This window comes from Polyodon spathula, chromosome 17 (genome assembly GCF_017654505.1).
Source record: "Polyodon spathula isolate WHYD16114869_AA chromosome 17, ASM1765450v1, whole genome shotgun sequence".
In the NCBI taxonomy this organism is placed as follows: Eukaryota; Metazoa; Chordata; class Actinopteri; order Acipenseriformes; family Polyodontidae; genus Polyodon; species Polyodon spathula.
The window spans coordinates 7,603,184-7,618,441 of NC_054550.1; the positions used below are offsets into that span (position 1 = coordinate 7,603,184).

The window sequence follows — 15,258 nt, forward strand, 5'->3', positions numbered from 1 at the left end:
TCTGTCTATTTTTAGATGTCCTAGAATGCAGGGAACATCACTGTTACGCGTTTGTACAGTCAATAAACTCGTTTCATGTTCCAGCATGAGGATTACAGGTCTGTTTATTGCGACAGTACACGGGTTATTATTATTATTATTATTATTATTATTATTATTATTATTATTATTATTATTATTATATTAGTAGTAGTAGTAGTAGTAGTATGGAAAAGTTTGCTAGAATACATTTGCATGGTTTTCCCATTGTTACACTATGAATTCACCATAGTTTGCCTTTACATTTTTATATTTTGCTATGTTTTTACTATGGGAAATTTGTGAAGCGCTGCCAAAATAAAAGGAATGTTTATTAACTGTGCTTGGCAGTGCATGTTAGTGCACAAAATAATCAAGTTATCATAATGGCACCTAGTGCAAAACTTTAAATTGAAAAATTGTACCTAGTATAATACAATGGAAAAGAGATACCATCATTTTGAGGTGTTTAAAACGAGTGATACACGAGTACAAAGAACGGGTCCCTTATAGGTAAAACTTTTTGGCCTTTTCGAGTAGGTTTTATGAATGCGGCATCAGATTTGTTTGGCCAATACTGACAGATGGCTTCCACGTTGCTAGGAGACAAATACCTCTGCGTCTCGAAGCAGCATTGACTGTTTAGTTTGATCAGCATACTATTCTGAACAGCAGTGCCATCTCGTGGTATAACAACAAATAAAACCTTCCGGCACAACCACATTCATAAAACTTTGTCACAGCTTGATTAAAGATCGTTTTGTCTGGGGAAAAAACATCCTGCAACGTTACAGATTGTTTTAAAACGAGAATAAACCCGCTATGGAACCGGAAAATCTTATTGAACACAAAGCGATCCAAGCCGGACCCTGATTCCGGTGTTGTGAAATATCTTCATCCCACTGGCTATAATACAAAAATAGTAATTACACAACACTCTCCTTTATTTACCTTACCTAAATACAGACCGTTATTAACCTTTCAAGCACAGTGGTTTGGATCAAAATAGCTTTAGTGCATTATCATGACGTATAGTGTTGAATCGAGTTATTATTATTATTATTATTATTATTATTATTATTATTATTATTATTATTATTATTATTATTATTATTATCGTATACAGCTAGCCTAATATTTGGCACTCTGTCATTCAATGGTTAACATTAAATGATACACTAATTCAACTTATTTTGTTTGGTGGTTTTAGGGTTAATTTGTTGTGTCAATGCAATTCCTATTTGGGGGAACCCCAACAATTTCTACTACATTATACAGCACGCTATGTCATATAATGGTTCATAACTCCTACATATTATTGTAATGGGGAAGCCTAAGAAAGGGTATGAAAGCACAGACCCTCCAGTGCTACCAAATACAAAATAATTTGAAGCTCATTTTATATTATATCTTGAAAGACAATGGGTTCCAAATGTTAGGTTATAGCTGTTTATAATAATAATAATAATAATAATAATAATAATAATAATAATAATATAATAATAATAATAATAATAATAATATGATTCAAGTACAACAACGACTTTACGTCAAGATCACGTAAAGCCATTTTGGTTTTGACCATTGTGCTTTGAAACGTATAAACGATGTGTATTTAGGTGAGGTAAATAAAGAAGCCTTTTGTGTAATAAGTATTTTAGATTTTTTTGGTCTACGGGGGGAAAAAAACCAGCACTCGTTTGAAACGTTAATTGCATTTTTTTTTTTCTTTTTTTTTTGATCAAAGAATAAAAAAAAAAGCACACAACTATTACGTGTAAGTATTAAAACGTATCTGCCGTCTGTCTCACAGGACTTTACAAAAAAACATTGAATACTGTATGTAAACGTAAAAACTCGCTGTAGTCTATGTAACCTACTACCTACCAATGCCTTTTGAGAAAAGGATAATCTTACATCACATGCGCGTATTTTGAGCAACACAATTAGATCACCTGAAATACTAACGCCTTATTAGCAAACACATCCTTCCTGTCACTTTCAGAAACAAATATAAGAACACGTCATGCAGGCAGGCCGGCTATATATCAGACTTGAATAATGCAGGATGCTTTTGAAAGACCGAAATGTTTAGGGAGAACACTCACCTGTTACCAAAACTGTGTCTCTCGACCATCAAGTTAGCAATGAACGTCAAAAACAGCGGACTTTCTTTACTGATTTCATCTGGCAGTCCAGCCACAGTCTGGTTTGTTTTAATCTCCTGTGTTGCCAGAAATCCTCAAGTTAATTCAAAATGCGTATTTCCGCCGCAGGTTGCAACCTATTAATTAATGTCTACTGTGGACTGTTTAATAAAATTCAAACATTAATTCAAACTGATTGAACTACTAACGATGAAAGATGTACGTTGCTTTAGTTCAATGGAGTCTGTCTCACCTATCGTTTTGTCCCAGGCCGGCTTGCACAGGCAATTGGTGGTCTGATTTTGACTTGAGGTATTTATTTCGGTATGCGTTTGGAGGCCCATAAGATTCTTATTATGCAATATCCTAGGGATAACCAATGATTAATTAAAACCATTAATTCTGTGTATGATCATGCATGACTATAAACACTCAAGGGTGAGATTATTACGTTTGTTCTGTGATTTAAACTTGGAGACAGGGACACCTTGTGGAACATTCTTGTATTGCAGATAGGTGCCCTGGTACCCAATTAGTTCTTGCGCTGTGTTACACATGTGTGATTGCAGTCAGTCCAAAGAAGTAAATATGACCTACAACTCAGCAATTGATTTGGTACCAAGAAAAAATACATGTGTAATTATGTTGTAATTAAAAATACACATTAAAGTTAACCAACAATAAATAACAGGAACCAAGAGAGAGATCCTGAACACAAGAAATTAGACTAAGTGATAACATTGCTGGTTCACAAAAAACATTTTTAAAACCTTGTTCTTTAGACAAAATAAAAGAGCATTGAGAAGGGTTTTTATTGCGGTGCGAACAATCGTAGGTCTACGGACAGAAGTAGAATAGTCACGCTTTATTTACAAAAAATGAGAACTACTCAACAATGCAGGATGGCAGAGAACATGGGAACTACACTAGGCAATAAATGTGGCTTTGTTGCACTTGATACAACAGGAAACAGTGAATAAGACAGTCGTGTGACTCGTTTCCATGTCGTGGATCTAGCTGTTGTCTGGATAGCTTTGGCCAGCAGGGGTCCTGTAATGCCACAGTCCAAGCTTGAGGAGTGGGTTGGGTGCATACTTGGGCTGAAGGCTCGGAGTCAGACCGCTTACTTTCTGCGGCGGGCGGCTGCGCCCTTCTTGCTGCTGTAATACGAAAGCAAATGAGAACCATGTGAGATTTTATTTTTGCTTTTAATAATGTAACTGCCCCACTGCTAGCAACGTTTTCCAATAACATATGGGACCATATCCATGGAGCACTAGCATTCAGACGACTGTGTTGCAGCCTTATGCATTTATCAGTGTGCTGATGTTTTCTAAATATGCTCCAGTTGGATAAGGTAAGAACATGTTTTGTGCATGCATTTGACATGCACAACCCCCAAGATGTAAATGAAAATGTAAATCTAAAATGTCTGTAAATTACACCAAAAAAAAAAAAAAAATAGACAAGAAATATAATACAGATGTTCTTGCAATCAAAGTGTGTATGTATGGATGTATGCTCTATGTTTTTGAGTGGGCATATTGATAATTACAGTGCTTATACTGTGTTACCTCACATTTCTAAGCATTACCAGAAATAACCTCTAAACCTAAAACGTTCTTTAGAGGATTATGTTTAAGCCTCCCCAGACATGCATCAGCCCCATGCTACTATCTAAGACTCTACTTACTGCTTCTGCAGCTCATCAATTCGGTTTCTGAGTGAGATGACCTGAAAACAAAACAACATGAACATGTTTTAATTATGAAGAAGACTGTGTCCAGTTTGGGCTGGACCAGAAGGCATTATCTGCAAAAAATAACTTTTTTTTTTGTTTTTTTACAAATTTTAATAAAACAAAAGTGAAACCAACAATTGAAATCAGCATCTGGTCACAGTTCTTTCCGCACAAAATACCCACCTCATACTTCTGCTTCTTCAGCTGCTCTCCATAGTCGAACTTCTCGGACTCCAAACTGTGCATCCAGTCCCACAGTTCCTTAGCCTTCTCCCTGGGGTGAACATTTAAAACAATATGTCATTATGTGAACCCATCTCTCTAGAAACTGTATTCTCATGTCTTAAAAAAATAAGACTAGATATTGAGAAACTATCAAATACAAGGGGAAATTATATTTAGTGAAGGTCCATCTCGTGCAAAACACGGTGCCCTGCCTCTGGGGATACAACCAGCTTTCTATCTGCAATCAGGAATGGTTCATGTCATAAGTCTTTTCTGACTGCACATAGCGCCTACTAAACCCTATATCACACACTGCAGTAATATATTTACTGTTGCACTAATTAAAATACTGCAATGATTAAAGGATTTTTGGCCAAGCCATTTTTCATTTTTCCAGCTATGTACATTTCTTTGTAATGTATGTATTATACTATACAGTTTATACATGTATAATATACAATTTATATATATTATTAGAATATATATATATATATATATATATATATATATATATATATATATATATATATATATATTTATATTATATATACCTCAGCTTATCTTCGTTGAGATGGTCAATGTTAAGAGGCTTGCGCCTGTCTGCCAGGATCTTCTTCTTCTTCTCCCTCTCAGTCTGCTTCTTGCCACCTCTCTTCTGGTCAGCCTGAATTTACCAGAATAAAAAAGTGGTTCACAAACCAAAACACAGAACCCAAAAGACTGTCTATTGCATGAGGGAGCAAAACAGGTTGAGGAACGCTTTAAAATGATTATTTGCTTTAGAAATGTAAAAAGAATGACTAGTATTAAAAGCAATATGTAGCGTATGGTACACTTTAAATATACACTTTACTACTACAAGTAAAAATAGCAACAAACAAACAGAGACCAAACCAAGTTGTTCTTTAAGTAGTAAATATAGTTATCCAACTCATCAATTGCAATCAGTAGTATTTAATAATCCATCACATATATAACAGAAAACGTTGCACACTATCAAATAGCCTGACAATTGATTTTGTGTGCATTTCAACATGACATTACAGCCTTTCCATAGTTTACCTTGGCCAGGTAGCTGCTGTACTGAGAGCCCATATTGCTCAGAGCCTTCTTCTTCTTCAAGTCATCCTCAGCCATCCTCTTTATGTTGTCCTCCTCTCTCCTTGCCTTCTCCTCCTGCAGGGCACATTACAGGTAGTTTGTTACACAAAGACATGGAAAGAGATCGGTGTTGAAGAAATCTGCAAACAATTGCAGTGCCACTATGTAATTTCTGAATGAGGGCCCGGATTGAACAGTGGGGTGAGCTTTTGAACACTAGAATCAAAGAAATCTATTACTTTTTGATTTGCCTGGAGAAAAGGTATCTTTTCTCCAGTTACTATGGAAGTGTGGCGCGTGTTAGCTTGGTTCCATATTTAAACCAGCCAAGGGATGACTATTCTACAACATCTTATAATCCAAGTGAAACTTAGTGAGGTGTGATATTGTTGCTTGAAAAGGAGATCCCACTCACAGCCTGTCTCGCCTGGCGCTCCTTATCCTTCTCAGATCGGATTCTCTGTTGCTCAGATCGCTCTGCTCTACGCTTTTCCTGTGGCGAGGAAACCCACATCAGTTAAGAGCTGAAAAGCTGTGTAAACATAACAAAGGCAAAGCATGCATGCTTCAAAGTCAACATGCACTAAATCAAACTCAAGTGATTGATTCCGACACGTAAAGGGACATGTTATAGGAAAAAAAAAACAATAAATCCTGACCTTGACAGTCAGCAGTGAGCTGTGTTAAACAGGCAATTGGTTATTCATGTTTTCCTTTATACCAAGCTCAAGGACTGTCATTACATCTCAAGTGATGCAGACATTAACCTACTATATGCTAGATGCCCTCAAATTGGGAGAACATACTACTGTAACAGTGGCCTAATATGGATCAAACAAAAAAAAAAAAAAACATTTATAAACTGATATGATACACAAGAACACCGTGCAATCTTGTTCAGCGTACAATATGAACATGGTGACTAGCAATAGCATTGGAAGGTGATGTGGCCACAGTTACATGACACCTACAATTCTATCCTTGAGAGCGATGAGCTCCTCTTCCTCTTTCTTCCTATGCTCAAAGTGAGCATCAATCAGGGCCTGCAGCTCATTCAGGTCCTTGTTCTGACGTTTCTTATGAATGTCCTGTACAGGGCAGAAGAAGAGGTGTGGAAAGCCTCTTTATATACATATTACATTGATAATATATTGATGACCTTTTTCATTTCTAGCACATTTTTTAACCCCACAGTAAAAATATCAACCCGCAGTAAATGTGATGAAAAAGTTTTTGATTAAAAGTTTATCAAAAGCCCAACAAATAATAAAACAACCAAACTAAATTGCACTCAATCTGTTTTTCATACATTTAAAATCAATTAATTTTAGAACTTGCTCTATAATGCTTTAATAGTATTATTTTACATAACCATCTTCAAAGTCCAGATTATCACTTCATTGAAAACATCAGTCAAATAATTGTACCAAACTTACATCAAAGTCAACTTTTTCACCATCTGGGATCTTAGGGGCAGCCAATCTGTTTAGGATCATAAAAAAGTTTAAGGAGGTGGCTATCCTCAATGTGTATTGTCCTTTTGTATGTTGCTATGAGAAGCTTACAGATAGAACTAGAAATAGAACTTAAACACTGGCATGCAGTACACAGTTTTCTAAAGTTTTAGATTTTAGAAAGTTAATTGGAATATAAAATAATGCTTAAAAGTTTTAAAAAATGTTATCATAGACCAACTTTTGCATAAGTGAACTATTATAATAATTATTGCAATAACAGTAATATCGTTAGAAATACATATATTTACAATTTTAGTAGTAGCTTCATGTTTATTGTTTTTACTTACTTGGGCTTTGGCTTCTCCTCTATTAAATACAAACAAATAAAAAAAGGGACAATGACATTTAACACAGTTAATATAAGCCTATCATCTGTCAGACTGCCAACAAAAATGTACAGAGACTTCAAAAACCTCAGTTCATTAGATATTCACGTTTTAGTTTGAGAGTAAATAACAAGTAAACACAAACAGAAGTGTTTAGTAGATACCTTTGTATCTGTATCTTCTACTGTCAAAAAGAAGATGTTATTTATTTTACTGTGTTTAGTGTAAAAGTACTCTGAAACACTGAAAAACAACATGTTATATTAAATAAGCTGGAATATACATTTATAAAAATCACACGTGTGCAAAAACAAGGTTTAAAATATCACAGTGTATATTAATAAATGTGTTAGTCGTGTTTTACATGTGTTTAAGAACTATTTTAAAGAAAATGTTATATATTTTATTTTTGTATAATATAACCTTTAAAGAAACATGATCCTTTGTAATGTAGCTTAAACTGTACATCATGATACACTAATACTGATAATGGTAAACATCAGCCTATACAATACACAGCAGTTCAATGGGCAATATTATTAATTTAAACAATGCCGGTCCAAATACAGCCATCGTTTAAATCATCAAAATTGAACTGCACTGGAAATGCTGTTGATTTTTATAAGATTGGTAGACAAAGGGCCATATTTTAATGATCAAAATAGTGGCACTTTTAAGATCTCCATTGTTTAAACCAATGCAGCAGTTCCCAGCATTAGTCTTACATGCCTTGTAAGAATGATGGATATTAAAATAGGATGTTGTTTCTTTAAACAATTAGACAGACATTGAGACGTGCCAAAATTTCAATGTAAGATATGTTTTCTTACTATGTGGTGTAGTTTCTAAAACAAAGATGATGTAAGGACACTGTACAGGAGAAGGAGCTATTCATTTATTGAATATCCCACTCAGAAACATGGGGCTGATGTCACAGACATAATATACATCTTGCCATTTATATCTGCATCGTAGCCTAGCTAGAGCATAGAATACTGAAGCAATACGGCATCATGAAGCTGTCCTGAGATTAAGAAATCAACTCTTCAGAAAAATTTTGGCTTGACCCACTGACACCACCCTCCCCAATCCCCCATGAAAATAAAAAAAGAAGGACAATTTTATCTTGCAGGGAATACAAACTACCATCATATTCTTCTTCTTCAGTGGCTTTGGAGCATGACATGCAAAGCAAAAGAAAAGCAAAGCAAAGGTGAGCAATGTGATCAAACATAAGCCATGAAAGCATTTACAGTAATATTCTTTCACCCTTTGAATATTCAATTTGAATGTCCTGCTGTTCACACTGATGATAAACTGCTTAATTGTTCTTAAGAAATTGTGATTATTATTTGTCTTCATATTACAATAATAATAATTATTATTGTGTTTTCCAATTTAGTGTTAGATATATATTGCTAAAAGGTGGCTACCAATGCTGTGTTATTTGGCACCAGTGCTATGCACACTAAGCTATGTAATGTAATGTGTTTATGAGTATGACATTAACTAATATCAGATCATTGTTCATAATAAAAACATACAGAAACATTTCTACATACTGGTACCATCCTCTTCATAGACTTCTGGATTGTGCATGCAGCAAACAGTGAAAGCAAATGCAAAATATCAAATATTTCCTGAAGGAAAGCAGTTGTGCTGTATGTACCTGCACATGAGCTGCACAGTTCATGGGCATGAGGCAAATTAACAAGCAAGGCAGATTCAGTAGAAACCTGGATTTATCTTTTAAACTGGGGATGGGGAATCTGTTCAAAAATAATATGCTCAGGTTACACACTGAATCAATACCATGAAAAAGTACTAGTACAATTGGATTATCTCTTGTGTTGTAATGCATCATTTTTGGTATACTTTTTGGATATGGGAGAATGCATTATTTATTTAAAATACTATTCAACAGGTTAATTTCTTAAGTAAAAATCACTGAGCGAGAGCAAGAACATTGTAACTGCAGAACACCCAAAAATATAGAAACACCCAGTGGTTGCTTTCTGTTTTGATTTTAAAACTGTTTGAAAGTTACACTGTTGGTGCTCTCAGCTGGCGAGAGAAAGACTGGCACTGGGGGGGTTTCTATATAAAAAGCAGGCTTAGTGAAAAAACATATTGGTTTCAAATAGTGCACAATCCACAAAAGCAATAACTCCCAAAGTGAAATGTCACATGTCGGTAGATAATACAAATGTAATAAATCACCTTCCTTTAAAATAAAACCAGTCATAAATGTAACAAAAACGTCAACTTTGATTAATCCTCCAGGTTTGGGGGTGTTCCCCATTTTTTAAGTTGCAGTTAAAAATGTTTGTGGAACTGTGATTAAGGAACTAATGAGGGATGATTAACACATTGGTGATTACTGTATTGGTAAAACTGTATAGTAAGTGAGCATTTGAAGTGTGCAAATCATATGAATCATACATTTGAACTCTAAAACATTTTACTTCATGTGAAGCTGGTGTGACTTCCAAAGGAAGAGAGATTGCATTTGAATCCCTGACAGTTAGTGTTCCATGCTACATTTTCATTATTACCATTGTGGGTTGTGAAAAACACGGTACAGACTGGTTCTAAAGCATATCAAGCAGCTATCGTCTGGTTTAAGGAAGTAAATGCTGTTTACAATGAAATACAAAGATATTAAAGCAGAGCTCTTTTTTTGCATTACCCTACATTTCTATTATGAAGAGGAGGTCCTGACAGCTAAATTAAATCGAGTATTGGCTTTTACAATAAATGCACATTACAAAGCTTGAGCTAAAATCTCTTATTTGGTTTGACATTAAGTTTAGGCAAAGGGATGAATGAATACTCGGGTGACATACCTTCCTCTGCATGTGCCCCCTCAACAGGCACTTCTTCGACCGCTATATGGCATGCAGCACACAGCAAGGGACAGCAAGAGACAGAAAGTGGAAGGTTTTAATGCAAGAGGGTACGCAAACGAAAAAAAAATGAATACGAAAAAATTCTGCAAACCGAAAGTCACAAAAAGGAATGGGAAATTATCTTTTTTTTTTCCAGTCATCAGGATGATTAAACTGATCAGTGATACTTGAAACTACTAAATTAGTGTGAATAAAGGCAAACACTGGTGAACTGGATGTTTTGTGATTTATTAGAGGTAAAACTATATTAGCATGCATGGATTTGAGATTTGAGAAAGTGACTCTATGCAAGGATAAGTTATCTTGAAATTAGAAAAAAACAAAAAAAAACAAAAGCCCCAACGTTTTGTCATGCTTCTTCAGTTTGCGGGTTTTTATCTCTGTATAAAAACTGAGAGATCAACAGAGACAAGGAATGAAAAAGTGATACTAGTGCTTAAGTTTGGCTTTTCTATATGGTTGATATACTGTACATATTGCAAAAATGCTCATTGTTACCTTGCAAACTGTTACTTCATTTTACTTACAAAAACCTATGAACCATGGATGGTGTTGGGATGGGAAAATGGCTTGGGGGCATGCAGTCAAAAAGAGTAATACGTCAAGATGCAAGAGGTCCTTTTAAAGGTGAACAGTAAACGTGTCAATAATTAGTATCAGAATGAGAGGAGAGAAAGAGGGAAAATCATGAGTGTTTTTTTACCTTCTTCTTCGTATTCTTCATTTCCCGAAAAAAGCAGTAAAATAAGAAAATTAAAAACGAGTGGGTTCTGTCTTTTACACGGCACAGTACAACAGGAATGTGACAGAAGCACGGCAGCACATAAGCATTGCACGAATCGGGTCGACTGGAATTTATCATTGTAATTGTCTAAAGATAGCAAGGCCATAACATTAAAGCCATCAGGCTCTGTTTAAAAAGGCATTGCCTCATGGTTTTAGTGTCAATTCTGAAATTGATTGCTAGCTTGCAGCAAGCATTGAGTTTACCAGCCGAATGGAGAGCTGTCTTATACATAGCTGCAGGAATTTTTATTTGCATTGGTAAAAGAAAAAATAAAATTATTTCACAGATGTGGCATTTGTGAAATGGAAAAAAAAGCTTGCATTTGTTGTATTAATACAATTCGACTGTTTTCCTATTTCTTTAGTTACATGTATTAAATATTTTCACTTGACAACTTTAATCATTTGAAAGAAATTGTGTAATTTGTTCATTTTTTAAAATGAAATATAATCAGCACCTGCAACTATATAATGAGACGCTGACAGCATTGCTTTTCTACCAGTTATGGTTTGCTTCTCTAAAACAGAAAGGTCCAATAGGCTAATAGTAATACAGTGTATGTTATTTCAAAAAGGAGAAATAATTTATACAGTACAGAATATAAATCCCACTCAGGGCTAAATTCAAACCTGAGTATATTATTGTCCATCACCCTAAACTTTTCTATTCAGATAAACAAATAAATCACATTATTAACACATTATTGAATATGTTGAATTTATAATACAACTGTAATTAAACATTTAACAGTAAAATAAGTCATACACAAGTTAACCACTAAATGGTGCTGCAAGACCTTCATGCAACTGGGCATTGCAAATCACAGTACAAGAAGTAATACAATATGTAAAAGAACAATCTACTTCAAAGCAACATTGAATTAACTCTACTTATAAGAAGCTCTGTATGCAAAAAATATCATTAATTACATTTTAAAATAATATATACTTTGAACTGCTGGTACTTACCCTCGGTATGCTCACTTAAAAAAAAAAAAAAAAGATGTAAGGTCATGACAGGCAAGATATAAATAAATGCATGCTTTACTTGGAATGCAATTATGTTTACTTTATGCTCTGTAACATTCGAAACATACTTGTAAAATATCAAGAAAAAGAATCATTTTTGCAAATCAATGTCCAAACGTTCCATTGCCTTAAACACAATGTGTTGTGTTGGATTTTAGAGCACACTACAGTTGAACTATATTTAAGTTATGACACAAGCAATAACATATTTTAAATCGTTTATATGTAATTTGATTACTGGATGTATTGGTATACTTACTGTACGGGTCAGACCACAGTTCTATACCATTTAAAGTATTTACAAGACAGTTTCGGGATCTTATAGGATCATTCGTAGTGGTCATGTCTGGTATTCTGCATGCATGTGATGGTTTTAGGGAATTGTTTTAAATGAATTTATTGTAATACTCACACTTCCTCTGTGTCAGACATGTTGACAGTGGACCTTACGCACCTACGGGACAATCGAGAGGAGAAACGCACAATCAGCCGCAGAGCACTGGACAGTACACAGATCTATCTAAACATAAATCCCGCGGTGTTGACAAGCTCTTGAAAAATCGAGTCTCTTCCCTTGAATTGATAGGCTGCGAGTTACATGTAACGCCAAGAACGCTTTATACAACAATTAAAATTGAACAAGTGGAACATCTATTCTGGGAGCATGGAACTTTTTTTTTCCTGATGATATAGTTTAAGCAGAGGGATTAGATTTTTTTTTTCTTCCAAGAATACATTTTAATGCACCTGTTAGGCACAGCTTCAAGCACTACAACAGATCACCTCACTTCCAATAGATTCACAATAATGTTTTAGTAGTAGACTAGTATAGTACTAGCCTTTGGAATTTAAAACTTTCACTAATGTAATTCTAGAATGATTTTTGATTATGATACACTGTCATTCCATAAACTACAGAATAGAGCTTGCATTGCAAATTACAATTTTGCCATTCTATCTACTGGATCACTTTTATAATTAGACTCAGAAGGTCGCACGAAATATAAGACTCCCAGCTTCTGTCCAGACGATACCTGAGAAGCAGCAGAGCTCAGAATTATGTAAAATAGTTCGGGAACGTCAGAACGGCGCTTTTGGAATGTCTATTTCAAACAGCCGTAACCTGATGAACCCTATGTCAAGGTCTTCGCTCCCTATATGAAGTTAACGTACCATACGCATGACAGACAATTAGCTTTTTAAAAATATCATAATATTGAATAGTTGGAATAATAGTGGTGGTTTTTTTTTTTTTTTTTTTTTTTTTTTTTTTTTTTTTTTTTTTTAAAGAATACAAGTGCAATAATAGTGTTTTGCACTTTTTTTGAGTAAACGGGGAACTTTGGTTTACAAGTGCATAAAAAGTAATTAGAATGGCAATATAGGTGAGCCTAGTAATGTCATTGGTATCGGAATGCACACGGGCAGCTGGGAATGTCTTTCAGAATGAACCCAAGGCACATATTCTCAGCTCGGGCTCTTGCTGTTAGAATAGCGTTCATGAGTTCCTTTCCCTCGCCATATCTGGAAATTGCGTTTCACAGTGAGAAGGGACGTAAGTGCAACCAGCCGATTTAATTATGCCTGTTTTATTTGTAATCCAACTTTATCTGTCTCTTAACAGATCTGTCAATGTATATGTATGTGTATATATATATATATATATATATATATATATATATATATATATATATATATATATATATATATATATATATATATATAAACAATGTGCTTCATTTTTTCGATTACCTGCTTAAGGGAGAGTCTTTTGATTTAATTGTAAGATGCAGTTAATCAACATTAATTCCACACGAAACCCATTTAAACATGATAGTTATTAACAGATGTATTATCAGCTCTCCACTATTAAGCCTGCATTGTCAAAGTAAACATCGCCTACATATTAAAAATAATAGCGATGAGTTCAAGGAAGCAGATCGCAAACCCTTTGGATCATCAGCATATTTAAATATACATTTCACAAACTTTTCTAAATGAGCTAAAGTCATAAACTCTACAGATTTACATTGCCTACTGATTCTAATATACACTATTTACAGATAGACCAAACGTTTACTGCAGTATACTGTGCTAAAGATGCACAATTTAAGCATGGGAAAACGCATGGTAATTTGCACAACAGGCAAAACTTTTTAATAGGGACAAATGGCCCAGGGATTCAGGGCTCTTATTAGAACTGTCTGCAAGCAGAACATTAAGGATATTAGATATACTAGAAATATATTATAAATACAATGTTCATTGCAACTTAGACAGTAAGCAACACTTTGTGGTAAAGCATTATAGTAACAAAGTCACCCAATTGTATCATTGGAATTAATAAATTAAGCAGTCCCATTGCTATTTAAAACATAACATACTAAAAAAAAAAAAATAATCAAACAAAAAAAAACCCAAAACAAACAAATAAAAAAAACAGTGGCCTGCATTGATATTTTACTGCAAAACAATTATTGCATTATTACATTTTTAAATATTAGATGCTATCAGTTCTATATTGTAATCAACATTTTCAAATATATTTCTATAGTTATTTCTTTTCTTTGGCCCTCTTAATTCTGAGGCACATGCAGTCTGGCTGATCCCATGGGACCCTATCTCAGGTTAGCCTTTGTACTGTAGCCTACGTGGTCACTGCATATTCCAGTCTCTTTGGCAATCCTTGAAAGCTATTCCCTGGGACACAATGCTAGTCCTGTAGACTCTTTGGACTGCTGAGGCTCTATCTTACCTGAGACAAGCTGAACGAAGTGAGCTCCCTGCTGGCCGAGACTGGCTGTGGGATCTGTAAACTTCCCAAGGTGATTAAGTCCTCCTGTTATAGTGAAATATGATCTTCTGACCAATATGATTGGTTATAGCCCCTACAATGTGGGCTAGCTGGGAGAGGAGATGATGTCTAAGCAGCGGAGCTGAATAAGGACATGACTAGATCATGCTTAGGAGGGAGGCACAAGTTTGGAGAGAAGCACCGGAGACTCATGTTGCTATATTTGCAAACAAACTAGGCAAGCAAAAATACAGCGGGCTTGGTGTAAGGGGTCTGCCATACAGACATACAATAAGAGAGTCAAAGATTAGATAAAAATATATATTTATAGGGGGTTTTAGAATTCAAGTGTAGTTTATAACAATACAAGCTGTTGTCGTATTTCCTCTTAACTTAATAAGCTATAGCCAAAAGTTTTGCATCACCCTATAGAGTTAACAAATTTTGCTTCATAGAGTCGAATGAAACCTGCTGAATAATGTTACGTTAACATATTAAATGATATACCGCTTTGTAATTTCCATATACTTAACAATCATTTTGCAGTTTCTTTGATTACATGACGTTAAATTAAAGATCTACATTTTACTACAGTATATCTATCTATTATATTCAAGGACTATACATACGTATACAAAGTGTGGCTGTTTTTCTCAGTTATTTCC

General features: G+C 34.7%; 1 protein-coding gene across 5 annotated transcripts; it reads right to left on the bottom strand.

The window, feature by feature from the left end:
• Nucleotides 1-2,958: 2,958 nt before the first annotated feature.
• On the bottom strand, nt 2,959-14,641 carry LOC121330050 (troponin T, fast skeletal muscle isoforms-like). 5 transcript variants are annotated; one of them, XM_041276294.1, is made up of 15 exons: nt 14,555-14,641; nt 12,212-12,253; nt 11,740-11,753; nt 10,688-10,702; nt 9,922-9,963; nt 8,222-8,245; nt 7,037-7,055; nt 6,669-6,714; nt 6,204-6,320; nt 5,648-5,725; nt 5,194-5,307; nt 4,683-4,795; nt 4,090-4,180; nt 3,859-3,899; nt 2,959-3,325 (listed from the first exon to the last, which is right to left on the bottom strand). In XM_041276294.1, the coding sequence occupies exons 2-15, from the start codon at nt 12,229-12,231 to the stop codon at nt 3,289-3,291; spliced, it is 771 nt and encodes a 256-aa protein (XP_041132228.1). In that variant the 5' UTR covers nt 12,232-12,253; nt 14,555-14,641; the 3' UTR covers nt 2,959-3,288. The 5 variants fall into 5 exon arrangements, with proteins under 5 accessions (XP_041132228.1, XP_041132229.1, XP_041132230.1 ...); XM_041276295.1 differs by lacking the exon at nt 8,222-8,245; XM_041276296.1 differs by lacking the exon at nt 9,922-9,963 and having other exon boundaries at nt 14,555-14,640.
• Nucleotides 14,642-15,258: the final 617 nt, after the last annotated feature.

Excerpts from the sequence above, each read along its gene's own strand:
- LOC121330050 (XM_041276294.1), bottom strand. The coding sequence starts at position 12,231 with ATGTCTGACACAGAGGAAGT. Across the intron at positions 4,796-5,193 it reads ACAGCAGCTACCTGGCCAAG|GCTGACCAGAAGAGAGGTGG; the intron begins GTAAACTATGGA and ends TGGTAAATTCAG. Across the intron at positions 3,900-4,089 it reads TGAAGAAGCAGAAGTATGAG|GTCATCTCACTCAGAAACCG; the intron begins GTGGGTATTTTG and ends TTTTGTTTTCAG.